General features: G+C 48.3%; 2 protein-coding genes across 2 annotated transcripts; one reads left to right on the top strand and one right to left on the bottom strand.

Moving 5' to 3' along the window:
- Positions 1–117: 117 nt before the first annotated feature.
- On the bottom strand, positions 118–5546 carry PEX11A (peroxisomal biogenesis factor 11 alpha). Its single transcript, XM_063346924.1, has 3 exons — positions 5423–5546; positions 4962–5077; positions 118–3394 (listed from the first exon to the last, which is right to left on the bottom strand). Exons 1-3 carry the CDS (start codon positions 5476–5478, stop codon positions 2829–2831), a joined length of 738 nt encoding a protein of 245 aa, XP_063202994.1. The 5' UTR covers positions 5479–5546; the 3' UTR covers positions 118–2828.
- A 789-nt stretch (positions 5547–6335) lies between these two features.
- Positions 6336–17440, top strand: WDR93 (WD repeat domain 93). The gene is made up of 15 exons (XM_063345379.1): positions 6336–6599; positions 7363–7558; positions 8185–8249; positions 8480–8558; positions 9431–9552; positions 10939–11026; positions 11667–11850; positions 12076–12146; positions 12605–12691; positions 13006–13137; positions 13685–13901; positions 14606–14666; positions 15422–15578; positions 15695–15875; positions 17007–17440. Exons 1-15 carry the CDS (start codon positions 6336–6338, stop codon positions 17122–17124), a joined length of 2022 nt encoding a protein of 673 aa, XP_063201449.1. The 3' UTR covers positions 17125–17440.
- The last annotated feature ends 10335 nt before the right edge of the window (positions 17441–27775 follow it).

Genomic DNA, 27775 nt, shown 5'->3' with positions numbered 1-27775 from the left:
GCTCTGGGTGACCCTGCTCTGGCAGGGGGATGGACTAGATGATCTCCAGAGGTCCCTTCCAACCCTATGATTCTATGATTCTACACCACCATTTAAGTTACACACACAGACATGGAGTCACGCTCATTTCAGTTTATTGCTTGTGTTCAAAGAGCTGTCCTTATTCCAACTGCTGTATTAAAAACACGATACAAAAAAAAAAGGCACTAAAAGGATTTTTTCCATTTGACCATGATCCTATGGCTTCAGTCACATTACATTAAGGTACATTAAATTGCTGGCCTCCAGCTGGGGAGCAGAAGGCAAGTAGTTAGTGCTTAACACCCAGTAAAGAGTTACTCCAGCATGCTCCAATCCACGTCATGTAGAATGGGGCAAGTAAGGCTGTCCCAGGCTGAAAATTCACTGTCCCACCTCCCAGGTTAAGTCCGTACTTGCTACTCCAAGACAGTCCCTACAGGAGAAACATCAAAGCTTGTCTCACGGCTTTGCACAGTGTTTGCCTGGCACAAGGCAAAGACCCACCCTTCTCCCTCGGCAGGGAGGGGTAGCTACCCAGGGGCCACATCACTATGTTAATCCATTTCCCTTTACCTACGAACTACCAGCAAAAAAGAGAAATCAGTTTGCAAACCAGTGAAAGAAGCATTTTGTATCCACGAGCTCCCCTGGGAGGAACTCAAAATGCATTTTTTTGCAAGAAGATGAAATTCTGTAGACAAAAGGTGGTCAAACCTCCACTGCCAGATCATCAAGACTCCTCTTCCGTCCTTACAGGGGTCGCTACACAGAGGGATAATGATCAAACCTGGACTAGGGAGGGATGGGCCCCACACTGCCAGGAGCTCAAAGGCAAATGGAGTAAAGAAACAAAAAAAATCCATTGTTAAAAAGGAGAGGAAGCCCTTGAAGACAACATATCCCATCTGTAATGCTCCATTATGGTCTGGACTGCTGGTATGCTCTACTTTTAATGGTATTAATTTCCATATTAAAAAGAAGAGCTGCTGCAGGCCACGTTTGTGTCTTCAAGCACACTTAATTATCCTGCTCAGCAACCTCTTTTTTCAAACACCTCATTGGCAGGCTAACACTTCAGATTCAAACTGGAAGTAATTCCAACCACAATGACTTAAGGTAAATGGGGCACTGCCTTACCAGCCTACTCAATTCCACAGCCTTCTCCTTTTAATAAAAGAGACCAGCACCTTTTAACTTCTGTTTTCAGATAGCATCAGAAATAATAAGAGAGTACCTTGGTCCAGGTTAGAGTAGTCTCTGTTCACGTCTCCTGACACATTAAACAAGGAGTCCTTGCACCAGAAAGCAGCAAAACACACAGGCCTAACTCTGATGAAGAAAAATTATAATTTTATCTCCTATATAGTGTGCAAATTTTTCTCAGTGTCACAACTGGTACTCTGCAAAGTCAGGATCAACAAAGACTGCATGCCATGTAACTGTTAGACAGTCGGACACAGCATTTCTCCTTTAAGGCTGCCAAGCAATCATTCCCAGCGAGGTAACTGATAAACAATAATGCAGTTGCAGGGCAAACGTAAGGCATTTTCAAATGGTAGAACCCATTCAACCAGCGAGGGAACGCACAAAAAAAAATCTTGTGGTCATGAGAGGGAAGGATAGGGAGGACCAGATAGGCAAATGTAAACCATGAATGCACAAATCCAGTAATAAGCTTTTCTTCTCAAAGGGGATTCTGATATTATCACGACCCACTCCATTCCCTTCCCTCCGGGAGCTTACCCAACTGGAAACACACCCCTGCAGTTTTTCTGACTCAACGAGCTCTGAGCCAGGCTTCTCTCCTTAACTGCAGGTTCCAAAGCTCCTCATTATACTGGAATTTTTCATGCAAAATTAAAACAGCAAAACAAGCTCCTTATCACAATATGATTAATGGCAAATTGTTGCACTTGGAATCACGGGGGTTTGGGAGTTAAGGTGCGTGTGTAATGGGAAATTCAGTGCTTGTGAGTGGTTCCAGATTCACAGCTTTGGAACCTCAGTTCCCTACAAATCACAGCGTCATCAGCACTCAGACAAGCTTCTCCCACATGCTGTCCTTCACCAAAACTCTCAGGCATGGCCTTCTGGAGAAGTCAAGAGTTGGTGGTCAACAGTCCTTGGCTCACATTATCAAAGGAAAAGAAGAAAGTCCTGATTTCCTGGGACACAAGTTGGCACTCGCTAGACTACAGATCCAGTGTCACCAGTGCACGCTACAGAGATCAACGGAAGTTCAGATCATACCACCCTTCAGTTCCCATCACACTGCATTCAAACCACTGCCTACAGATAACAGGATCCATCACTCCAAACCCATCAGAACACTCACGCTTGACTTCAGGCCATTTTAACCACAGCTTCTATCTTGTCTGAGCCTACTATACAAAATGTAACTGTAGGAACCTTTGATAGGTGAATTCTAGCTTTCCAGTGTAAACACGATGAGTTATGAGTCATATACGTATTACAGTTGGCTCTGCAGCTATTTCACAACCCTGCATTACAATACTGGAACATCAATATTTCCTTATCTAGCAGCCATGTCCCAAGCCCTGTTTCTGTTTGTGAAATATTTCCCTGCCTTCTCCCACCTCCACTCCATCAGGGACTGTGTCATGGCACCAAACTCATCTGTAAAGGCACAGGGAAGGGCAAAGGGGTACGATTCACTTATTCAGAGGGCAAAATTAATCCTGAGGTTACTCAAGACATGTTGATTTTGAAAGTGCCATACGGAGGATAAAAACCTTTCAGGGGATCAAAGCTGTTGGCTCGCTGCATACTATGCAACTCCTTTTATGTCATTGTTTCAGCTTCAGATGTGGGCTTGATAATGTGAGGATCCCCACCAGGGAGGAAAGGACGCCACAGAAACCAATCACTCCTGGGTTGGTCTTGTAGATCCCTAGTGTATCCAAAGGGCCTGAGAGATCACAGAGATTCTTCACCAAGTCCAGCAGCAGAGGAGGATGTCGTTTCAGTATCTGAAACAGTAGGAGGAGAAAACTGTGCAAACTATCACATTTCACACAGTTTAGCTCCTCATTGTGTTTGTCCCAGAAGAAATTCTCTTTTGTCTTTTCTTCCTGTACAGCTTGTTCCACCCTCCAGGAGATCTCATACCAGTCCCTGGCTAGATTCATCAGGAGTGAAAAGTAGTAACACTTGGTAGCCCAATTCCGCCACTTTGGCTTATCGATGTCAGGTTGGAGCCCAACGCTCTTCAACCACAGGACCGCATCGCAGACAAAGTAGAGGGCACGGGTCAGGTTGGAGGCTGTAAGGCAGAAGCGAGGAACCACATCTGGCAGCTGCGTAGTTCTCCTGGCTGCTACCAAGGCGTGTACCATGTTGCCCAGGCGGAACACTGCAAGAAACCCCACAAAGGTTAGCACGGCCTGGCCTTTACCGCAGAGACACAGCCCTAGGTGGGACAACTTGGCGTGTCACTGTCTACATGCACTTTTAAAAGACTTAGTGGGCTTTGGGCATTTGTATGGTTAAGCATTTTCTTCTCACAGCGTGAGAATCTAGCATTAGCGAGGAAAGGGGTGTAAACATCTCAGTTCTGTCCTGCAGCAGCCCAGGCCCTACACACAAATTTTGTCAATAGCCAGGACTCACAGCCTTCTCCTGCTGCTCCATTCCTGCGCCTGGCTGCCCTCTGGACCAGTATCGCCAACTGCTCTGAACGAGTCAGTGTCAGCAAAAAAGTGACACAGAGCCTCCAATTTCAGCTGTACGCTGCACTGGATTCCACCTCACTCTGTGGACAGATGTTACTGCGCTAACCCTGCTGCAACCATGAGCCACAACCTTCCTGAGCTCCATGAAAGCTGGTGATTCACGTGCCAACCACACTGAGACCCAAGTCCCTCCTCAGCTGTGAATTTGTCAGAGGTACACATAGTTCCCTGCAAACAGGAACAGCATATCCCATTTCAAGCTGTAATACGTGGAAAGCCAGATTTCATCCCCTGCACAGTTTAGGTTCCGCCCTGTGAATGTTAATACAATATTACGCAAAATACTTTTCATAACCTGCTGCACTGTCACGGTGACAGATGTTGGCAGCACCCAAGCTTAGTGGAACTGCAAAAGTCCTGAATTTAGGCCTGACGTCTATTAGTGATTTGTTTAGCAGAAGGAAGAGAATTACGGCTATGCTGATAAACCAGCTGGCCTCTCTGCTGGAAATTACCATAATCTGGAGCTAACTGAAATAATAAAACAAGTCAATGGTAACACATTAAATTATAATATTTGCCTCATACATTGCAGTTGTTCCAGGACTAAGCAATGGATAAGTAGGTGTAAGATCAACCCGAAAGCAAGCAATACAACCACAGCAACAGCGTAGCCATAATGGATCCAACTGCGACACAGAACGAAGCGATGCAAACGGTTAGACTATGAGAAAAGCATGGAAGGGTGTATGCTTTAGCAGAGTATAAATGTGGAAGAAAATGAATATGCGAAGCAGGATATAAAAAGCCATACCGAAGGATGGTCCTTCAGAGATGATTTTATTGGGGTGATGATCTTTAACACTAGGCTGTCTCAGCCCATTAGCTGGAAGGACTATCGAGAGCGCAGTAAGCGAGCCTCGCATCATAGCTCTGTGGTCTGTCCTTGAACAGAGATGACAACTTGATCTCTGCCGCAGCAGCTGACTGTTAACTTCTCTAGTTCTCCCAGCGATAATTCGGGTTGCCTGATCAGAGAGGAGGCTGGGGAAGTAATAAATGTCTACCTGGACCTACCTAGCCTGGCAAGCTAAGGCAGGGATGAGGTCTACTGACAATTTTGTGAATATACTAAAAGAGTTTTCATGGCTCAAGGTAAGTTGACTACAGAAAATGCAAGGCCAGGAGCTGTTTTGCTGGAAGGAGCAAGTGAAGAAGGACTTATCCCTCAAGACACCAGGTACTTACTTTTCCGGCCAGAGCTCATGCTAGATTCCAACTGCTTGAGTTTCATTACCAGCTTCTTTTTATCAGCCTTATGCTCTATTAAATAGCTAAGCAACATGCATGTGTACTGAGTGGCTCTGGAATGGAAAAAAATGAGGAAAATGGTACACAGGTGAAACATGGACAATTCGCAGGGCGGGCAGCAGCGGGGCAGGGAGTACCCCCGAGCCGAAGGTCACCCCGCGGAACCAGGGCGAGTTATAGCCGGGGGAAGGGGCCACAAGCCCAGGTGGGGCTGGCCCAGCGGGGGAATCAGCACGGCAGGAGCGGGGCTGGAGCTCTCCCGGGGACACCGGCCAGCACTGCCACCTGAGGCGGGGGCCCTGCAGCGGCCGGGGCCTGCCCTGGGCCCCATCACCCTGAGGGGCGCTGGGTCCAGGGCTTCCCCCAAGAGGGACGGCCGCCCAGGCCTCCGCACTCACCGGAACAGCTGGTCGCGGCCCTGGCTGCGGTTGGTGAAGTCCACGAAGCTCTCCATGGCGGCGGCGGTGCGGCGGCAGCAGCCGCGGGAGGTGCGCGGGGGCCGCGGCCGCTCCGCCCCGCTCCGCCCGGGCCCCGCCCCGCCCCGGCCCCGGAACCTCCGCTCCGGGACGCGTTCCCGGCCGGGCCGTCTCGCGACGCGCCGTTGCCATGGCGACCGGCAACGGCGGGCCGGGTGTCACCGATAAAGGCTCCCCCCCGGGCGCGGCGGTCTCCGTAACCGCCGGCAGCGGCTCCGGGATCTGGAGCCGTCCGGCCCAGCCCCTCGGCTCCCGGCCCCGTCCCTCTCGCTCCCGGTTCCCGCTCCGAGGTTAGGCCGCTCTGCGGGGTGACGGCGGCGGAGGTGTGCCCGCCGTGAGCCCGGGCCCGCCGGGGGGCGAGGCGGGGGGAAGATCATAAAGCACCCGGTGGCTTGGAAATGAAGTTTGTAACTTCCAGTGAAATCACCTGCTTTCCACATTAACTGTCGAGGTTCTACCCAGGCCAGATAAACCGTTTAATGAAGAACAAGATAGTATTTTTTAAATGCTTTGTCATAATTCTTATACTCATGGCAAAGTTTTTATGCACCCTTTTTCTGTAGGACGCCCCGCTCCTGTGTGGCTGATATTCCCAGGGCAGGACAAAACCCCTGAGTAACAGCAAGTAGAAACAAGTTATACAGAACAGGTCTGCTCTGGCTATCTATACTGAAAGGAACCCCCCTTCCCTTTTAGAGATCGTTAACCATCTTTTTCTCCCCCCCGCCCCCCCCCCCTTACCTCATGAAAGTAGATATTGCACGATTCTTCGTTCTTCTGCATCTACCGTGATTCCTGCATCTGTGGTGTGTTTTGCATCTGGGAGGGCAGAGCCATGGCTGCGTATATCCGGAAGCATCCCCTGGATATTCCTCCACCATCGGAAAACGACTGGCTAAAGAATGACGAGGAAGATTTCTTCCTGCAGGATCCCGATCGAAAGCGTGATGCTTTGTCTCAGCCCTTCAGGATGGTCAACAAGCTGGTGATGATGGTTTTTGAGAATGCTATGGAAATCATTGAAAAAAGGGAGATGCTCCGAGAAGCACAAAAACTAAAGGTCCAGCCCACAAAATTCTTTCCTACAGCTGAATTCCAGGTACAGAGCCCCTCATAGCAGAGAGAGCGTTAATCAGCATAGCAGTTTTTCTAGAGAATATCCATGCAGTTGATTTTACATTCTTCTGGTCATCACCTTCCTCAGAATCCACCACCATTTCACTGATTCACTTCAGAAAGGCTGCGCCTTCTAAGCTTGTCTGACAGGTTCTTCTTCCCACCCATCTATCACACCTCTCTGAAAAGAGAGAAGCAGATATTAAACAGCCCTAAATTCACCTTCTGCTTCTCAGGCTGGCTCCACCCTTGTTTGGCGAGGAGAAGGTAATTAGTCAGGAGCATATAAATGGGAAAACTCAGCTCTGTGTTATGGTGAATACACTTATGGGAGTGTTGCCAGCAGAAGGGCAGCGCTGCCTTCCCCATTGTTACATGGAGGTATCCAGGAGGATACGCTGGTGTTCTGCGATTGCCCGGGGGAGCTCAGCATCCTATCGCAGCTTTGCATTAGCTGTGGGAGGGCTGAGTGCTACTGAGTTCTTGGCCTTTAAAGCCCCTTCTGTTTATCAGAAGGGGAAAGGTGGGAGCAAACTTTCTCATTCTCAACACAGAACAATCTCTGTGACAGAGATGAGGGCCCCTCCCCTGCTCTTTTGATGAAAGTTCATGCAAAAAAATTTCCCTTGTAAAATAAATCAGCATTTTCTGTTGGTGACGGGCTGGGAGTATATTCCTAGCATGGCTGCTGTATCCTCCTACTGGGGAAGCGGTTGAGTACACTCATCTTTTCCCTTTCTTGGTAGGTAACTGGAAGGGCCAATTGCCTTGCAGTGTCTGGAAAATACATCTTTGTTGGCCTGTCCGTGGGCCTGGCTGCCTTCCAGATCTCTGACTGTAAGGAAGTCTGTGCTTGGGATGCAGTCAAGACGGAGATTTGTGCCATCCATGCTTCGGATTTGGGACATGAGTGCCACATCCTGCTTGCTGTGGATGAAATGGGTTAGTGTGACATGGATTCTTTTGACCCAGCTGAGGATGGCTGTGCTGTGGAGCTGCATTATGGAAAAGCGTTACATCAGGAGGAACATTAGAATGGCTGACAGGTTTCCTAGAAAGCCCTGCAAAGAGGGCGTTAGATAACAGCTTGCAGGGTGACAGGGTGGCCCTAGGGCCTTGTGATTAGTAGAGGGTGTGGGTTTGGTGTCCTCTCTGGAGCAGCAGAGGCTGGTGAAGAGCTGAGAGTGAAGTGCAGTAAATTTTAGGAACACTTTGGACCAGGCAGAAAGAATCATTGCTACGCATGACCTCCTGCCTGTGCTTTGTTTCAGCACCTATAATTGCACAGCCCTGTGATAAATAGGTTAGTTTGTTGATTCATCTGAAACCTATCAATTCTGGTGGAGACACACTTCAAACTGGCTTATCCATCTCTATGTACAATCAAGTGTTTGCTGGTGCTGGCATAAGGAAGCCAGCAAAAGTTTAGAGCTGGAAGCAGTGGTATATTCTTCCTTGAGCCCGGGAAAAAATGTAGTCCTTGTCACTCTCCTGCACATGTAACAGCCATTTCTCAAGAGCGTGGCTACCATCTGTTCGCTTTTCTCCTCTTTGTATTTCTATTGCAGGTCTTGTCTGGCTCTTCTTCTTTCACAAGGAAAGCTTCCTACTCATTCAAATCCTAAATGAAACAGTAAGTATTGAGTTAATTCCATAGAGGCTGGGCACAGGTTGGTAAGGAATCAATCATGAGGAGTACTAATTGCCCTCAGGAATTTCTGTCATGGGCAGCAGCACTCCAAGGGCGCTGCCCAATATTTATTCCTGTTCTTCCAACAATCTGTCTGGCCTTCACCCCGTAAGTCTATGGAGCTCTCTGAATCTGTGATCTTGCTTTGATGCCAGCCCGTTTTCCTTTGTCAGGAGGATATCAGCAAACGAAATACTAGTGTGGAGGTGGTGCTCTCCCCGGGAGGTGATTACGCAGGAGTCCTGCTGCAAGGCAAGTGCAGGAATATGGTGTGTTGGGTGATGGCTGTTGTGTTCTAGCAGAAAGGCCAGCAGCAATGCTTTTAAAATGCTCCAAGTGTTCTGGGTTCCCAGGGATCCTGTTCCTAACCCTGCCAGTCCCTCCTTCAATTTAGAGAGCTGCTGCTGCCACTCCCTATCCTCTCCAAAAGGCCTGGTATGAATGAGTGCTGATCCCAAAAGTGAGCTGTCTGGAACTGGTCAGGGCAGTTCCCAGCTCCCAGGAGGCTCAGTGAAAGCAGGTTTTCCTCTCCTCCCCAGAAGTACCAATCTCAGTTCTTCCTCTGGTTTGCTATGGCTCACTTTTTACACTGGAAATACGCAGACCTGAAGAATTTTCTCTGCAGACATAAGCTAGACAGCATAGAGACAGTCTAAAAACACAACAAGAAACTCCTTGCTGCAACATTCTTCTGTTCCATGGCAGCTGCCTTCGTCAGCACATTTGCTGGTAGCAGGTTTTCTGGACCCATGTTTGGTGGAATCTGCCTGGACATACGCTGAGAATGAGATATGTAGCATCTGCAGAGAACTGGTGTGAGACCACGTCTCACTTTCTACTTTACCTCAGAGGCTACAGGTCAAATTTTTTGACTGAGTCGGTTCATAGAATTTCTTCAGTGGATGTGGAACCTCGAGGACTTGAGCTGGAGGCTGAGACGTCACTCTCAGTCAAGCATGTCAAGCCTTAAGTGGGAGGAGAGGTGGGCTGCATGGAGTTCACAGGGATTTTATATTTCAAAAAATATCCAAATCTTGTTTTAAGGATATAAGATAACAGAGGCTACTTGCTTGAAAGACCTTTTCTCCTCATTTCCAATTGCTCAACGTGGTTTCCCAATGCAGACAGCGCAAAAGCTTGGCTGGAGATCTACAGATTGCCTAAGGATTCCTGGCTGAAGGAGATGGAAAAGAAGGCAGGAGCTGCAGAAGCTTGCAGGGAGAAGAGGTCAAGTTGGACATCTGTGGTACAAACCAGTTCTGTCTCCCACTGTGCTATTTTTTCTTATACCCTTTTGCCTACAGGTCTTTCCCCAAGCCTTGCTCCTGCAGACAGTGACAGCAAGATACAGGCTGAACAAGTCTGTCAGCCCAGGGGGATGGAGTATATGTCTCTACAGCCGCCCATCCCACATTTCACAAGGCCTTTTTGTTATTGGGACATGTTTACTCTCCCAAGAAAGGCTTTCCGACGAGGTTCCCTTGGTCCCAGGGCTAGCATTCCTGCTGCCTCTCCCTGAAACTGGCAGCTTCTTTCCCAGCGGTATTGCCCCATCTGAGGGGGCCCTATATAAGGGTATTCCCACAGGGTTTCTCCCTTATGTTACTGGGGGAAGGTGAAAGAGTGGGAAATGGGCTTGATACCTCACTTGGGAGTCTGGTCCTGAACAGGGTTTGTGTTTTAGGCTAACTACAAGGGGTGGCTGGTGGGGTCACAGCCGAACCTGCCTGAGAAGGGCACGGTCTCTGCCTGTTTGCACTAACTGTTGCCACCTCCGGTTCTTTGGCAGAAAAGTCTGGAGCTGCATGGAGACAATTCTGCAGAGACTGTAGCTGGCCTCAGTGAACGTCCTGAGCTGTTATGGGGAATTTTAAATGCTGAGTCAGTGCTTAACCATCTTCTGCATTGCTTTCACTCTGCTACATTTCATCTCTCAACACACAAGCACCTTCTGCCCAGCACCTCCAGCTAACCCTCTGTGATACCTGGTTCTAACGCTTCCCTTCTCCTTCAGCAGAGATTTTCCAGGCCATTTGAGAGGAAGCTGCTTCTCAGCCTGGTCTTCAGGGCAAATGTCCCCCATGTAAACTACCCAAGTTCCTGTCTCTTCCTTCTGAGATGTGGTTGATTATTTAGCCAGATCTTTTCAATTTAGCCAAGTGTCAATGTGTGTGGGGTGTGGTGGTGACACGCTGGTGCTTGTCCCCTGTTAGGATTTTCCATTCCTAGCCAAGCACGTATGTGACCTCCTCCAGTCCTGGGCTCTCTAAAGTAAAATCTGTTTCTTGTATTCAGCAGCACTCCGCAACCTTTAGTCCTGCTTCTTTTTTCTTTTTTTCTGAGCCTAGCTGGGCCTCACCCAGGCCCATGCTGCAACAGGAGTAATTCAGAGAGATTGTGTAGGGCACAAAGACAGGAGGTGTCTGGGCAAAACATCCTTTTTAATGTTAAGAAAGTAGTGACTTCCCTGTGTTTTGGCCTGAAGAATGAGCCTAAACCCCATATCTCCTAGGCAGTGTCAGGCAACCTTTGCATACGCTTACTTCAGGAAGCATTTGATTCCCATGAACCAGTGAAAAATAAGCAGTGTAGGGCACAACACAGTTCTCAGACTGACATTTTTCTGTTGCAGGAGTCTCCTGTGCCTGCAAACAAAGCTGATAGAAAGCTGAGTCTCCCAGTGCTGCTGCTGCAAGTGAAGCCACCCAAACCCATTACAGGTCAGGACTGATTCTGTACTTGTAACCTGCAGCCTCCGTCAGGTAGCAAAGGAATCATGGCCCTTATGACTACAGAACAGGTCAGAAAGTTTCAGTAATGTGTTCCCTCGTCCCCTCCTGACCTGTCTTTGTAGTTACATGTAATCCTGCACTGGGAATTGCTTCTTACCTGACCGTCTCACAAGTCATCTTTGCTAGCACAAAATACTTCAGTGTGTGTCGAAGTGGGTGTCATATACTCTTGGCTTGTCGTCTGTGAGGGAGGAGGTTGTTTCCTAGATCCTAGCAACCTGACAGAACTCCTAGCTCACCATTCTGAGTCCTGGATTCATAGGAAAATGCTGAGGATAGGGAGGGAGCTGGGACAATGTCAGGGAGAATGCCACAGAAAGGCAAGGTGAGCTGGGTCCTCAGATTACTTGCCTTAGTCCCTGCCTTCAAATACTGGAAAATGGGCTAGTGATATGGAAAGTCCCACAGAATATAGTCTTAGTGTTGAAATACTTCTACCAGAACAATGCAGTGTGTCCCTCCTCAAGATAACGCCACTCTGAAGAAGGGATGGTCAAAGTGCCTCTGAGCGCTCCATGGTGTCTGCTCCTACAGGGCTGTGTCGTTTCCCTTGGTGTTCCCAATCCAGGAAGTAGTTTTAAAAGCCCTTTGGATGCCTTGAAGAAAGTGGATGATGGCAGCATGCTTGGCTTGGGGTACAATCACCTAATCAAGGACTCCCAGTGGGAGCAGCAGGAAGCAATCTTCCGCAGCACTTATCGGGAGTATCTGGAGGCCGAGGGTGAGAGAGAGAGCAAGGAGGAGATCCCCAGGTGAGTGGGAGAACCGACCAGGATTTCAGTCCATGAGAATTCAACACAGGACACTTTTCCAGTCTAGACAGAAGTCTCTGTCTTTCTTAGCTTTGCCGCCTTCATCCCAAGGCTTCAGGACAGGGGGTTAGAGCCATTCCAGGTCTTGTCGTGGTGCTGCCTACTTATCAAGGCCTTCCTTTCACATTCTTAAGTCCTTTTTTTTTTTTTTTTTTTTCCCCCCAGACGTGCTACTTTTCATTTTCTCCTGCCTAGCCGGATCCTACAGGTGGGACCTGAAATGAAAGTGCAGCCAGGTAATCCAAATGGGCAAAAAGCTGTTAACCTATGAAGCATGTTGTTGCATGACATTGAGCTCCAGTTAGAGCTCAATGGCTCTGGCTTCAGTTCACTATATAAATCCCATCTCCAGGGACATAAGCCTGGATAAAAATGTCATCCCTAAGACTTATAAGTTAGTCACTGGCATGGAGTCAAACAAACTTAGCTCCATAGTTAAAAAAAAAAAAGGCAAAACACAAAAAACTCCCAAAACACCAAAAAAGATGAGGGGCTACATAGGCAAGATAAAAATAACAGTCGAGGGGAGAGTTTGTTGTGGTTTAGTTTCTGTGTGAGCAGTTTCTGTAAGTCCCATCAGGGAAACCGTGAGAACCCTAATGAGAGCTTTCTAATGGTATTTTGGTGTCCTGGATTGTTCCTTTCTTTGTCTCCAATCTCCTTCTCTCTTGTGTTGTCTCCTTTTCTATACCAGATGTTCCAGCTGGCATCAGCGTGCACTGGGATGGAAGCCACAATCTCTGCTTCTACTTACTTAACCGTCTGCTCAAGGAGCAAGTGGGTAAGAAAGTCTTGCTTTCTCTAGCAGAGCGCTCTGTGGGGAGTGGGAGTATTCAGTGGCCAGTCGCTGTCTTTCAGCCAGATCTTCATGATTCAGGGAAAGGAGGAATGGGGAGGAGAGCTGCCCCCTATCATGTAGGTTAGGTTGGATTGTAAGGCTCCATGTTGCACAGGCTGGCAGTATTTTGAGTGAAGCCGCTCTGGCAGGAGACCCCAGAATGGTGCATGCTTTATTGGGAAACTGAAAGCTGGTACCATGAGAGAGAATGCTCTGCACCTTCTTACAGTTAACTCTCTTCATGTCCTTCTGTTTAGATTCTGATCCAAAACCTGATGTTGTGTGGCCATGTGCAGCTCCAATTGCATGCTCGGCTGTCAGCTCCTGCTCCAGGTACCTGGCACTGGCATGTGAAGATGCAACAATGACTATTTGGGATGAACACCTAGGTGAGCTTGCCCTTTGGGACTGTGTATTGGAATCACAGTGGATAAATTGCTCTCTTCCCTAGGAGTTTGAGGCTCCAGCTTGGTGTGAACAGGGGACTGGCAGTGAGTTTACAAGCAAATCTGAAAATAGTTTGGACTCGCTTCTTCATGGGATGCTTGGCCAGAAGTTGCCAGTGCAGCGTGACTGCCTTAGCCCTGGCAGAACCACTCCCATCCACAGCAATGCAGGGGCTCTGAACTGCTGCAGCGAGGACTGATGCCTCTCTTGCCCTGAGGCTACGAGACAGTCCCTGCTTTGCCACTGCACCCTCAAGTCATCTTTGAGGCTGTTGTGGCATCACAGTACAGGCTGCCATCAGTGCTAGTATCATCCTGCCATGAGGCAGGGATTCTCCTTGCAGAAGAATCTTCTGCCATCAGGATTGTTCTGGTGGCTGCTGCCCCTGAGCAGGCCAGAGTCCAAGCTAAGCATTCCTTGGATAAATTGCCAGTTCCTTTTTCTTCCTACACAGCTGTCTGTTTTTTTTTTTTTCGATGGCTTCCCCAGGATACCCACTGTCTGTGACTGCCATTCTAGAGGAACGTCTTATCCGTAGTATCCACTTCCTGCAGAGTTCTGCAGGTGCCAGCGATGAGACACCTTGCCCTGGTACAGATCCTACCTGTCCCATCGTGCAGCTTCTAGTGCTATGTACAGACAGCTCTTTCTATTTGGTGAAAGCACCCGGGGCCGGGAAGTCCAGTGTCACGCTCCTGGCAGACAGGTGAGGTAGACTCTGATAGACCTCACTCCAGCCAAAGCAACCATGTGGTATAGTGGTCGGGTCCAGCAGGGAGCCCCAGATTTCTGTAGGGTAGAGAACTTTCTACTGCTTTTACCCAGGTGGCTCTGCCACGCTGCTGTCAGTAGCAAGTGCGGTTTTGCTGGGAGTCAGTTCCAGGGCTAAAATCCAATGGTTATGCCAGAATTAGGGGTGTTTCTGGGTTCTTCTGTGCATTAGAACACAGGTGCTTATAGCACTGCTACAGGGCTGACATTCAACTAGCTGGGTTACTGCCAGGTACCCGGGGAAACTATTTCTCCTGTCTTCTGCCCTTGCCAGAATAACTTCCCCCTATAAGCCATAATAAGCATTTCTTGCCATCTTTCTATCAATTTTATGTTCACTTATCCCCTTGGTTTGAGAAGGGTCAGCTTTGGGGAAGCTGCTGCTCTGAAGACTACGGTTTCATGTCTCCCTGGCAGGCAGGGAATTTGTATCTCCAATATAGTTCCTAGGCAGGTATGCACAGGGACGGGCCTCAGGGGTTCCTGCCTGGAGGAGGCAAGCTTTGTCTCCACAGGGAGAGGGCTGGGCTGGAACTTTATGCCAGCCCATGTGCCACAAACCACCATTGTCATTATCACAGCTTCTCAGTATGGGCCAAGTGCATGGAACAGTAACATAAGCTGGAGTTTGTTTTACAGGCCTGAAGATCCAAATCTTGCCATCAGCGCCGTGGTGCCTGTCCTGGCATTCCCCAGTGCAGTGAGTATTACTGCAAGCTCTCTTAAGAACTGGGTGAGAACACAGGTCCCTCTGGCCTAGGATTCTATTTCCAGTAATGGCTGTATCTGGGTGTCTAGAAGATAAAGAACAGGGCAATCAGATATGGTACTGCCTTCACATGCTTTCCCAGCCTCCAACTATTTTTAGCGTGGGGACTTCCTGCACCGGTCACAGGTCTGTATGTAGCTAGTAACTCCCAAAAGATTTCTCTTCTATGATCTTACTCAATATCCATTTGTACCCATATCCTCTAATGACCACTGAGGTGGGAGGTTCTGGAGGCCCTCTGCACATGGACAGGTCCATCAGCAAAGATGAGAGGGTCCAGACACAAAGCTTAAGGCATCAGGGTCAAATATGAGAGCGCACCATGGTGAGGAGAAGTTGCGAGCACAAATCCAGCCAGACTTTTCAGGTAGCCTCAGAAAGTTTTCAGGCATGGGGAGAAAAAAAGATGAAAAGCTGCTCTCCAGGGCCAGCCATGCAGAAGGCTGAATCTAGTTCAGTTCTAACCTGCACTGCTGCTCCTTCCCAGTCCCAACCTGCAGCAATTCCAGTGCAAATTCCCTGCACAGCCTGTTCTTGATCTGCTGTGGCCCTACGACTACTGGGCAGTCAAAGAAAACGGCATCGTGGTTGGGGATGTGAGGTCCTGAATGTCATTCCATGTCCTTTCCAGGAAATACTTTTCACCTCTCTGACATCCATTTCTAAGTGTCAACTTGCTGTTTCAGGCCCTGGTCTTCTCCTGGGATGGCACAGTGTCCCTGATGAACACAGCCACATCACAGATTGTTTACTGCTTCAGTATTCCACCTTCTCATGCTGTAGCGTCTCCCTGGCAGCCAGTGTTCACAGTGGATGGTGTGAATTGGTGCCTGCTGCTTCGAGGTGGGTAGCGTCTTGGAGTGGTGGTCTTGGTTACATAGTCGCTGGGTGCATTCAGCTGTGCACTGATCCTTGGTAGTTCTTATTGGATGACTCCTGATGCAATTGTTTCTGTCTAGGAGATAAGCAGCAGCAGGCAGATGCATTAACGCAGAGCAGACCCAGTGACAGCACCATCTTCATTTTTGACTTCAACTCCTACCCACTGAAGGAGGCTTTCCCAAAGGAGCCAGATTTGCCTCTCAAATCCTTGCAGAACCTGCCATGGATTGAGAGATGTAACATGTTCTTACGTGATAGGTAAGGTTCTCCTTCTGCCTGATAGGTAAGTGCACCTGCGTTATTGTAAGCTGTGGTGTTGCTCAGCTCCATGCAAGGTCTCACCCTGGAGCTTTTGGGTTCTTCAGGGCACTGTGGAAGATTTATCTCTGGGTAAGGTTCAGGTAGGTGAATTCCTGACAGCCACCCAGAACCCTTCCTCCTCTCCCTTCTGTCCTTCCTAGAACACCTTAACAACTGTGAGTCAGGATGCCTGGGGCAGGCTTGTCATTGTGTAACATAGATTGTGAAAGCTTGTCAGGGAATATAATCCTCACTTAAGTGTCTACTTCTTTCTTTTGACCCCATAGCCAGGCAGAACGGGGATCTCTTTGTCCCTTGCTCCTCCCCTCCATTCCTAGATTCATTTGATATTTAAACGCGATTTGTGTTGGAGGTTTCTCGATTTGAGAAGATCCCCAGCACGCTCAGGCCGAGGTTGTAGTCAGTTTACGTGATGCACTGAGTCCATGCCGTCACTAGATGGCATTGTGACATCTCTTATTGCGTGGCCTTTTCCTTGAATTCTTTTGGGAACCTGGAGCCAAATAGTGGCAATGATACTCTATTTGTTCTTTTCACTATGCCTTAATTCTCCAATTTGAAATGGAACAGGTGGGTACAGGTATGACCTTACAGCACATGTTACCTGGTAGCCTTCCTTCATCTACAGGGTGAATCCCGTGGTGTCACCTGGCTAGTTAAATGCAGAAAAGTTTCATCCTATGCTGCCAGCCACCAGTTCTGTCCCTCTTTCTCATAAGCCTGGAGAGGAGACTCTCGTCTGCCTTATACAAGAAAAACTGGGGTGACATCCCCTCCAGGGATATCTCGCTCCCTGGGTACTGAGAGCTCAAGCCAGCGCAGAGCAGTGAGACCTGTGTCCACAGAGGCTAACGGGCAAAGAGAAATATGGAGGTCACTGCTGTCAAGAGCAGTAAACTTGAGCGCTGAGTGGCATGAGGGAATCACTGGGGTTTTTCGAACCCAAGAAGTCTGAACTGCTTAATTTGTAGTGAGCCCCAGGGACCCTTGGGGGAACCAGGCTAGGGTTGTCTGAGCACTGGGGTGATGGTGGGGACTGTTTTAACCGCCCGTTTCTTCCCTCGTTAGGCAGCAGAGCCTGCTGGGACTCAGGGAGCAGTTGCCAGAGTACTGGAGTCGGCTGCAGGCACAAGCAGCTGCCATGGACAAGGAGAGACAGAAAGGGAAGGGACAGAAGAAGCCATAGTCAGCCTTGCATTCTGAGGGCCAGGCTCTGCGCTATCACGGTCCTGCAGACCCATGATCCAGCACTGATATTTTGACAGCAACTCTATTCAAATCCATCCTGCTGCTTTCCAGCCTGGGGCAATTTGTCATCTGAAATAGCTGCTTGCCGGCCACTGCTCAGCTGCAAGGTCTGTGCCCTGCCTCTCTCCTTGCCTAACCCTCAGCCTGTCCCAGCAGGGTTCAGCCCCTCCTCATCAGAGACAAACGCTGCTGATGGAAGAGTCCTGAGGTAGGAAAGGCCTCTCACCGAGGTGTCAGGCCCAACACCTGTGCGGTTCAGCTAAGTATTTGTGCTGGATCTCTGGGTCCTCCCAGAGAGCTGGAGTGTCAAAGCAATATAGTATGTTACAATGTCCCTCCTTAATAAAGCCTTTTCTCCACTAAATGTCTCTTACTCTTCACAAGACTGGCGTTTTATCAGGCTCTGATTTTGTGTCCTTCTGTTGCTGGGGCTTATCAGTGTGTTTCATCTTCTGCTCCGACCCAGATGGGCAGGCAGCAGCATCCTTGTGCTTAGCAAGAGGCAGCAAATCAGCCCTGAAGGTGGCACCCCCCAGAGAGCAGCAGGGCCAAGCAGCAGTGACACTGCGGAGTGTGTCGGGTATGACCTAGGCTGTTCTGCCGTCTAATTGTTTCTTTTGACTTCAAAGCAGGCAGCTTTGGGATGAGACTGCTTAGGAATTGCAGCCTGGAAATGCGCAGACAAGCTCTCTGGGTTAAGGTCAGGCTGGAACTGGTATTAGAGCCAAGAACTGATGTCGCTGAGGAGCAGGACAGAAGCTGGGGGGCTCAGAGAAGTCAGGGCTGTGTTGAGCCAAAGACAGGCCAGGGGCATGGCCAGCATGTTGGTCAAAGGCCATAAAAGGCTGAAGCATCCCTCCTAAAGGCAACACAGAACAAAGAACTAGCAGGGGCAATGCAAGGCCAAGCACCTATGTATTTGTTTCTCACTCCAGGAGTGTATGAAGTTAGTAGCTTGCCCTGTATACTTGACAGAGGGGGCAAAAAACTACACAGGCTCTCTGGTCAGCCTTTCACTAGCCAGTATTTTCAGGACTGTTGTCCTGTGGGATACTGGCAGTATCTAGACGTTAGCTGCAGAGTTTGACTGCGTAGCTGGGGGCTGAGAGCCTACCTGCATTTTGAACTGGGCATCTTTGTTGCTCTTCAGTCAGGGGCCCTCTGGAACCTGAGGGGCTTTAGGAGAGGTGACGCAAACCATCCGGTCTCGAGCATAGCAAACACGTGCTTTCTTGAGCATAAAAACCATGAGAAAGCCTCAGTCTTTTTACAACTGATTGTGCTTCCAAGATGACTGCCTAATCCACAAAGAATCTGACAAATCTGCCAGCAACCACTCCAATCTGTGTGCATGAGTGAGCTGTATTTTTTTGCAGGTCTCCCACTAATGACTCCCCCAAACGTTCAGTAAAGCGTCGATGCAGGGTGCCAGGGGTTCAGCACAGACTGAGCTATGTAGATGCTCCCATACCGTGGTCCCGTTTCAGTTTTTCATAGCAAGTTGTCTCAGTTTGGATTGAGTTTTCATGGGAGTTCTCAGTTTATCCTCTGGTAATAAAGTCAACCAGCCTGTGGTGGAGGTAGGACGGGGGAGAAGCATTTCACTTGTTTCACAGTTTCAGATGCCTGGTTTTGCTCTGGAGAAGGACAAGCTATTTGAATTAAACCTTCCTGTTTGCTACCTTTGTGAAGGGCTTTGAGGGCCATAGTTAAAGCCTTTTGTGCTGTCATTTTCCATCTGCCGCAGATTACAGCTTCACAGCTCATCTGATTGTTACGGATATTGATACTGGGTTGTGTGAGCACTTGCCATCTGCTTCAGGGCAAAGTCAAGCGGGTTAGCTCAAACCACCTTCAATGCCTGTTTAAACTGAGCCACCTGGTTCAGCACTGAAGTGAACAAGGAATGATCCTCGATCCTTTCTTCTGCTCTTGCTGTGGTGGCAGTAACAACTTAATTATTTTGTCTCTGTCATTAAGTTAAGAAACAATGGGCCTTCTGCCGTAACTGGGCACAGGGGATTACTCAGGGCAGGAATTTCTATTCCCGCATTGCTTCCCACGCTGCAGAGAGCCAGCACTACTAATACGTGGCCCCTCAAACAGCACTGGGTCTAGTTCTTGCTATTTGCGCAAATGTAGAGGGCTAGGGGATCTGTGCCCGTTATCCTACCCCATCTGCTTCCCATCCAGAAGAGGAGCAGGGCTGGCCTAGCATCAGAAGAAGAGGCAGGACAGGATCTCCTAAACAGCCAGACATACTGTGCATCCACCAGTTTGTGTGTATTCATCTCAAGATGTGCTTGTTTGTTTGCAGATTGAATTTGCTCTGAAACCCTAATCATGTGCTTGGCCAAGATAACTAGGAGCTGGCAGGCTCCGCAGAGAAAGGAAAACAACAAGCAGCTGCAGGAGGCTGATGAAGAGCCTTTGTTTTTACTCATGACTTCAGCAGGGGACCATTTGTTTCCTGCTTCTTTGAAGTGATACAGAAAAATTGGTGTGATCTGTGTGTTGACATGTATGTTTGTGATGGAGCTGTGTGCTGAGCTCCACAGCATGGTCTGGAGCGGACCAGAGACACCTGATTGCTAATTCCAAAGATGGTGCCTTTACTAGCTATTCTTCCATTCCTGGTCACTCCATGAGCCCCAGGCAGCTGTAGGTCTGAGCCAATTCGAGTTATTCTGCTGCTGGAAACTATAGAAAGGCCTTCAGAGGTACCATAAATATCACCATCAAAAGATGATACTGTAAGAGTTCTGGCTGGGCCAACTCCTAGCTCAGTGCCAAGTTCAGTGCACTCAGAGGTGCTACCCGGGTATAATAGGAGCGATTTGGCTCTGTATTTTAAAAAACTAAAATAAAATTAAAAAATCAGTGAGTGGATTGAGGATTGTAGAGGGAAGAAAAAGAGCTGAGATCCACAGAGAGGCGCTCGAGCAGCATCGTTCCAGCGGAGCCAGGTTACTGCCCAGCCATGCGGAGATGGTTTCTGTGGGAGAGGAGGCTGTTTCTTTAATCTCAGTAAATTATCTGCTGCTCTCTGCAAGAAGCAAAATGTCATCTTACTTCTTTGCATACTTGATTGTGCTGTGGAAGCAGAGGAAATCAGAGGCTGATCTGATAAGATTCCCCCACTTCTGAGGGTCAGCAGAAGTTGGGGCTGTTTGGTTTAAGTCACGTCTGTGCTGTTGGAAGGAGCGTGGTCCTCAGAAGAGCTGAATTGTTGTGTGTTCTGAGAGCTGCACTCTGTGCACTCGTGTTGCCAGCCTTAATGCAACAACCCACACATCTCATAGTGCCCCGCCATGTATAACTTGAAGCCATCCTAAGGAGGAATCTGCAAAGACCTCTGTGTCCTATCTGGGACAAATAATGTCCCCACAAGACACCGTGGGACGTGCGGTGGTGCCTAGGGCAAGGCAGTCCCAGCAAGTGTTTGCTCTGTTTGCTCTGGAAGTAGGGGTATACTTGGGTCTGGGGGCAGCACAAAGTCATGCTCCTCCCCTGCTCTACAAATTTGTGTCTACATATAGGTGAACCAGGCACCGCATCCCATTCCTAATCGCTCAAATAGCTCTCGTTGTCCAAACTAGTGTCGCTTCATTACCTCTAATGCCAGTTCCCTGTACCAGGGTACAGTTTCTCATCTTCCTTTGAGTCCAGGCTATAGCTGTCGAGTTGTGCTGTTCAGCCAAGCTATGCAGATTAACTCTTTTAATCTCCCCTAATGCATTGTGTGAGACATCTCAGTCTAGTTTAATTTTGAGTTTCTGCAAACCCCTTGCAGTTTGTCCAGTGTTTCTGCTCCTGCTCTATTGAGGACCTGGTACAATATTCATGTGTGGTCACTCACAGGGCAAGGGGCTCCCGGTTCAGCTGCCCTTCGTACCTGATTTTGCAAGAGCAGGGCCATTAGCTGGGATGAGAAATGAGCCGTGTTTTCGAGGCCAAAATACAGGAGGAAGCTGGCTGAGCCTAGCTGAGGGTGCTTGAGAGATAAGAGATTTGCATGCTGACTAGGGTGATGCTGTGTTTTGGCTATCGCCCCATGGATGTACAGGCATTTTACACAGCTGAAGACAGACAGGGCTCGTGCTATAAAGAACTTGCACCCTACCTAAGCCAAGTGCTGGGGCTGGGATGTAGCACAGCAGACTGGCCGTGCAGTAGGGGAGGATTTGTCATCGCAAGAGCCAGGTCTTCACGTGGACACCTCTGTGCAGTGCCATGGGTTGGCTCAGCCCCAGGAAAGTCCATGCCTTAAGAGGAGGGGAAGGCGAATGACTCATGTCACTGCAGGGCTGCCGATTAGGCAGGAGGGAAATGTACAGTATCTGAATGGCAAATTGGCCCGGGCTGCCAAGTGTGAAACCCTCTGGCCGCCTCGAGCGCGTCAGGCTGAGCGGCTCGTTTTGTTAGAAACGTGGCGTCAGCCCGCTTGGGCGAACGGCAGCTCTTCTGCATGTGGAGGGCTGGATCGTCGTTGGCGGGAGAGGGAATGGGTGTCCGTGGTGAGGGGGTGTGCGCAGGAGACGGAGATCTGTAGGGGGAAAAAACCAAGTCCCGCGCTGAGCAATGAGGAAGAAACACTAATTAGGCAGGGAAGAGGAACCTGCCAGGTTGCAATCCTGACCTAACAACCAATTATAGGATAATATAGCATAGTAATGCGGGGTAAACACTAGGTAAAGGATGTTTCTGAATTAATTCCTTTTTGAAACACAGTGATCATTTAAAAACATCCGGTATCCTAATTTTAAACTGCCCATCATAGCTGCCAGAGCAGCCTGTGGTAAATTGTCCCAGTTGTTATAATATATAAATGTATATATATATACATATATAAATATATAAACCTGTGCTGTTTGAATTTGCACTGTTTCTAATCCGAATAGGTCACGTTCCAGCTTCCAGTCACTGGACCTTGCTGGATCTCTGGGAGATGGAAGAGCCCGCCAGCAAAAGGTATGGTTTGTCTGGAGGGATTTACAAGCTCTGTGTGTGTGTGCAAAACAGGTGCAGGGACACTAAATAGATCTCAGTGTCCCCGGTGGAGCAAAGTAGTGGGTTCAGGTTAGGTATGAAGGGAAATTTGTACTGGCTGTGGAGGCAGCATTAGTGTAGTTTTTCTGGGGAGTCATGCAGCGTCTGTCTATGGAAGCCTTCTCAAACATCTAGAGAAGGACAGGGAACTGCTGGAGAGGGGACAGCAAAGGGCTACCAAGATGATTAGGGGACTGGAACACCTCTCTTATGAAGAAAGGCTGAGGGATTTGGGTCTCTTCAGTCTCGAAAAAAGACGACTGAGGGGGGGATCTTATCAACACTTATAAGTACTTAAAGGGCGGGTGTCAGGAGGATGGGGCCAGACTCTTTTCAGTGGTGCCCAGCGACAGGACAAGAGGTAACGGGCACAAATTTGACCATAGGACGTTCCACCTAAACATGAGGAGGAACTTCTTTACCCTGAGGGTGTCAGAGCCCTGGCACAGGCTGCCCAGAGAGGTGGTGGAGTCTCCGTCTCTGGAGACATTCAGAACCCCCCTGGACGCGTTCCTGTGTGACCTGCTCTGGGTGACCCTGCTCTGGCAGGGGGTTGGACTAGATGATCTCCAGAGGTCCCTTCCAACCCCTGCCATGCTGTGATTCTGTGATCTACCCTGAGTGGCATCGTATAGACCTTGCCCTGGCCAGGGAGATTCACTAGTACAGGGGGAACTCTTGAGTTCTTTCTAGCCTAAGTTTCCCATGATTCTTAGTTTCTAGAATTGAAGTGGTCTGGGTGCCTGAAGCCTTCCTCATACACTCTGCGCTCTGGTCCTTTGCTCTCCGTGAAGGCTGTAAGATGTGGTGAAGGAAAATGAGAAAAGCATTTCACCCAATTCCTGTGGCAGTGCAGGGAGGCAACAGGAGAGGGGAGAGAGACCAGGAAAAAGATTTGCAATTTCCCCAATGGGAATTGAATGCTCAATTCCATTACTAGTAGCTTTTGGCCTTTATGGATCTCCCCCATGACAGACTCCTGGCAGAGACTGCGGCAGTGATGGTGAATGAGACAGGACTAAGCAGATCTGCCAGGTTGTGCTTCCCTCCCGTTTCAATAGCTCCTACCCTTCACAGTGAGGAGACAATGGATACTACAGTTTTATCGTCCCTTTTTCTTCTTTTTAATTTCTTTTTTTAATCCTAGTGCTGTCTCAGGGGAAGTTATATTTTAGCAATTCATTTTCTTACAAATATTTCTGCTAAAATCATTACCGGAAGGTCCCTTGGCACTGGTAAATGTTTGCGAAGGCTGAATTGTGCTGATCGGCATTGCGGACAAGCACCCTTCCTGCAGATTAAATCGGAGCCAGTGCTGCTGAACGGAGTAACAAGGGGTAAAGCAGGCATGAGTGATAAAAGGAGGAAGCCTTGAGTTATTTTGCTTTGCTATGATCACTTTAATCAGTGGTTTTCAGGAACAAGTTGTATTTTTCTTCAGTGCACATTACCAGTGTTGTAAATCATCATTCCTCAGGGATCAGAGAGGCTGAGGTTATTTACTTGTTGGAAACAGAGTGAACAGATAGAGACTTACACGTTTCCTTTACAAAAGGAGTCTGAATCAAAAGCCTTCCTCTGTATATTCTCCACCTCTTGAGGCCAAACCTGAAATCCAGATCTGGATTTTACGCTGGCGTCTCGCTATGACCACACTGATCCTAATCTGCCAGATTGGGGAAGAAAATATGGAGCCTAACTGTCATTTAGGCTACTTGTTCTGCTTGTGCACTTCCATTTAAGTCAATCTTAACAACAGTTCCTCTTGCTGAACACAATAGGCCAGTCTCATTATAACATAATTATGTCGTTGAAAGACATGCATCTTGTTGTCTCATTCCGGAGCTTCCAGAAGAAAAACGCTAATACAGTTTGCAGTTTGATTATCATTGTGGTGACAGTCATTTACCCATTTAATTTTGACTTTGCTTTCATTCTTTGGGAACAGAGCAACTGCTAGAGCCCCTCTCCCTCTTTCAAAGATGCCATCCTGCAGTTAGGAAGTGTTTAGCAAGGCGCTGGGGCAACAGAACGGACACATAAAAGGCACGTAATGAAATATAATGAATTGTTGGCAAAAAGATCAACCAATTAATGCTTTCAGCTGTTGCGGTGCAAAAAAAAAGACACATTCCCTCCCCCAAAGGTAGATCAAGAACCGTTATGAATTCCTAAAGCCTCTTTAGAGAATTTAAATGCATCTTTCAGCTCTAAGCTGTGGACTCACGTAGCATTCCAGCGATAATATTTTCCCAAGGATGAACTGTTCCCGAACAGAATGGCCACTGAAGTGCATTTCATATGTGAGGGATTTCAAGTTAGCAGGAGCTTATAGCTGTATAAGTAAGGTATGTATCATCTGTCGGAAAGCTAAGCGCTTCCCCAAGAAGTTTGAAAAAAATCCTGTGAAGACATTTTCAAATTTTGAGTACAAACCCAGTAGTTTTTCACTTGTCTTTATTATCTAATTAGAGGCACAGGGTGAAGAGGGAATAAGAACTCTAAGGAAGCAGGCTTTATTTTTTTATTTTTCTCAAAGGAGAAATATTGCTGTATTTTGTTTCATTAGTTTAAAAAACCACGGTGCTTTTCACTGAAATGGTCTTTTGAGCAAAAACTTGTTTCAGCGAGCTCCGTGCACATGCTCAGTGTTTTGGGAAAGAATGGAGGCATGGCTTTCAAAAGAAATGAGTGATCTTGGATGCCTTTACCTCGTGATACTCAACTAGAGTTCCTTCAAATGGACTGTTTTCATTGTCCCCAAAAGGCCTCCTTCAAATCAAATCGGAGTCTTTTAAGGTTTTTCAAATGAACATAAGATATTTCCCTAGAAAATGCACACGTCATTCATGTGAGGAAAAAACTAAATTTTCCATTGCCCCATAAAATTGCGCTGGGCTGATACTGCAAGGGCCATTTGACTTGGACAGTTTCAGTGGCCACCTGGGACTGTGAAATCAACTTCCCTGGCTCAAATTCATTCCTCATGTGGCTTCCTTGAATGTCTTGACTTCAGTGGATTTACACCAGGGAAAAAACATTTCCTATTTAAATCAAGAGGCGGGAACTTTAGTTACCTGCAGCCACTCAGAGGATTTAGAAACGAGCAGAAGGTGAGTTTTCCTGGAGGACCCTCTCTCTGTCCCCCTGGCATTGCATCAGGGGTACATTCGTGGAACACGTCCTTAGCCATTGGGCTTCACTGCTTCAGAGCAAGGGTTTGCTAACCCACGGTGGCTCTCAGCATCTCCAGGCCAAGGCAGAGCCTCATGGGCTCCCAAGAAAAGCCTTTCTGCTGGAGCAGCATGGCCACCCCAGCACTGAAATGCAGCAACGCAGCCATTATATTTCTCAGCCTACTCGAACATTAAGTTCTGAGTAAACGGTGAGCTGAGCCCTGCGTGTGCTGCAACCCCTTGGGCAGAGCCAAGGGTCTGGAATGAGGGAAAAACTGAACGGGGCTGAAATTGTGGACACATCTGCAACTGCTGTGCCTGCAGCCTGCCCTGCTACAGCTCTGTGCCGGTGACAAATGGCTCAGGTGAATGAGATGGCCCAGCACAGGCCAGGCAGGGGCAGGAACCTGGAAATTGCCTCCCACTGGCAGCACGTTCCTGAGGGAGGAAGGGGGTTTTGAACGAAATCTGCTGGAGGCTCAGGGGCCTTCTGGGAAGGATGCTGAAGAGGGCAGGGAGTTGCAGGATATTCCCTTTTTCAGGAGCAAATGCCTTTTATGCAATCATTTTAGACCCCCTCTTGGCTTCAGTGCCCTCCCCGTGACAGCGAGGCTGATTATTTGTGCTAATGTCCTCCTCTCTGGTGAACAATATTGCTGCTATATTTAATATGAGAGAGGCTTATTACAGTATTATCTAGAACGAGCCATAACCATTATAAGTTGCTCTGTATCTCAAAGCTAGTTTTAATTAAAACTGCCAATAACTTTTGAGGTCTTTGACTTCTGGAGTTGAAGCAAAGGAACAAGATGCTCAGGTGGTTTCATTTGATTGTACATCTAATTATGAGAAGGGTGGAAGCGGGTTCACTGGCGGCTGAGCCCTGCAGTTTCTGTGCTAACTGCGAGAATCCATCAGAGCCCGGCTGGGCTGGCCTTCCCAGCGTGCGTGTGTATTTGGGAGCAGGTTATCATTTCCACAGGCCCATGGAAGGTGACGTTATCCTCCCTCAATCCACTCAACTTGGTTTTATTATGAGCCAAACCTGTGGGACTTTGTCTTGCCTGGGATGCCGTTTGATCAAACGCCCCGCTAGCCAGAAATAGAGAACTGGGTCCTCAGCTATTGCTTGGTCTGGAGTAAATGCAGAGAGTTTTCCCGCTCCCTCCCGAGCTTCAGCAAACCCGGGTGTCACATCTGCTGCTCTACCAACACGTGTGACGGAATACGAGGTCACGTCTCCCTTTACCTGCAGGAAGCAGAAAAGAGCCTCACAAGCACGATATTAAAAGACTGAAATGAACATGCAATTAGAGATCAGAGAAGCTTTCTTGCAGGAAAGTGCTAATTAGGCCAATCAGAGATTTGTGTGTCTCTCTTTCCCTGTGCACATCAGAGTTCAAGCTTTTGGTAGTCACAGTAAACTTGGAAAATCCGTTTATATCCAACACCCGATGGCTGGTATAAGCTACGTAATCAATCTTCTTTACTCAGACCTTTGCCTATGACCTGCGCGCGATCAATACACGAACGCAGTGAAGGTGAGCTCGGGGCCACAGCTGACACTGAAGGCAGTTTGCAGTCGGATACTCTTGTTGGTTTGATGCGATTCCCCCTTTTACCACATCCCTCCTCCGCCCTTCTGCCCTGTGAGGCTCTGGGCATGTTTCAGAAGTTACAGGTAACGCATGGGGCTGATTTCCAGCAGGGAGAGGGGAAAGGGACGGGGATTTCATGCACATTAATGCAGGTTTGTGAGGAGGGGACCACTTCAACCCCAGAATGAAAGGGACGTAATTAAAAATTAAATTACCTTTCCTCCACTTCGTCTGCCTATGCTTTGTCTGCTGAATATCACCTGGTATGTGGCAAGTTTTCTTCCCTGATGTCAGTCGATGGGCAATTTCCCCACCTCAGATACTGATGGGTTTCCACTATTCACTATCACCTCCTGTGTGCCTCTACACTTAGTACTGTAATCGCTACCTCCAGCAGAAAAATCAGCCCAGATTTGCCCTCCCAGGAAATGTACACTCAGATTTACAGCCCGTCCCTTTCTTTGGGGTGTAGAGACAATCCTACACCATCACATGGCTTGAGTAATCTGGAATCCCACCAGGTCATCCATCCCATTGCCGCAGTGATATGATTAGAGGCCTTTGTAAGCAACTGTATGTACTTTGGCTTTATTATGGTATCTACTCAGTTCACACTGAATCAGAATTAGCACCGTAATATGAGGAAAAAGACAGCATATTTGTTTGGGAAAATAAAGGCAGGCAACGATGGTATGTGTGAGTGATACTCCTTCCTAACTGTGCCATGAAACCATTTTTTCTCAGCCTGAAACTTCAGTCTCGATTT

Source organism: Chroicocephalus ridibundus, chromosome 9, assembly GCF_963924245.1.
Source record: "Chroicocephalus ridibundus chromosome 9, bChrRid1.1, whole genome shotgun sequence".
Classification (NCBI taxonomy): Eukaryota; Metazoa; Chordata; class Aves; order Charadriiformes; family Laridae; genus Chroicocephalus; species Chroicocephalus ridibundus.
The sequence above is the reverse complement of the archived record's forward strand: the minus strand, read 5'-3'. Positions and strand labels throughout refer to the sequence as shown.

Excerpts from the sequence above, each read along its gene's own strand:
- PEX11A (XM_063346924.1), bottom strand. The coding sequence starts at position 5,478 with ATGGAGAGCTTCGTGGACTTCACCAACCGCAGCCAGGGCCGCGACCAG. Across the intron at positions 5,078-5,422 it reads GGCCGCGACCAGCTGTTCCG|AGCCACTCAGTACACATGCA; the intron begins GTGAGTGCGGAG and ends TTTCCATTCCAG. Across the intron at positions 3,395-4,961 it reads CATGAGCTCTGGCCGGAAAA|TGTTCCGCCTGGGCAACATG; the intron begins GTAAGTACCTGG and ends GGTTTCTTGCAG.
- WDR93 (XM_063345379.1), top strand. The coding sequence starts at position 6,336 with ATGGCTGCGTATATCCGGAAGCATCCCCTGGATATTCCTCCACCATCG. Across the intron at positions 8,250-8,479 it reads TTCAAATCCTAAATGAAACA|GAGGATATCAGCAAACGAAA; the intron begins GTAAGTATTGAG and ends TTCCTTTGTCAG. Across the intron at positions 8,559-9,430 it reads CGCAGGAGTCCTGCTGCAAG|ACAGCGCAAAAGCTTGGCTG; the intron begins GCAAGTGCAGGA and ends TTCCCAATGCAG.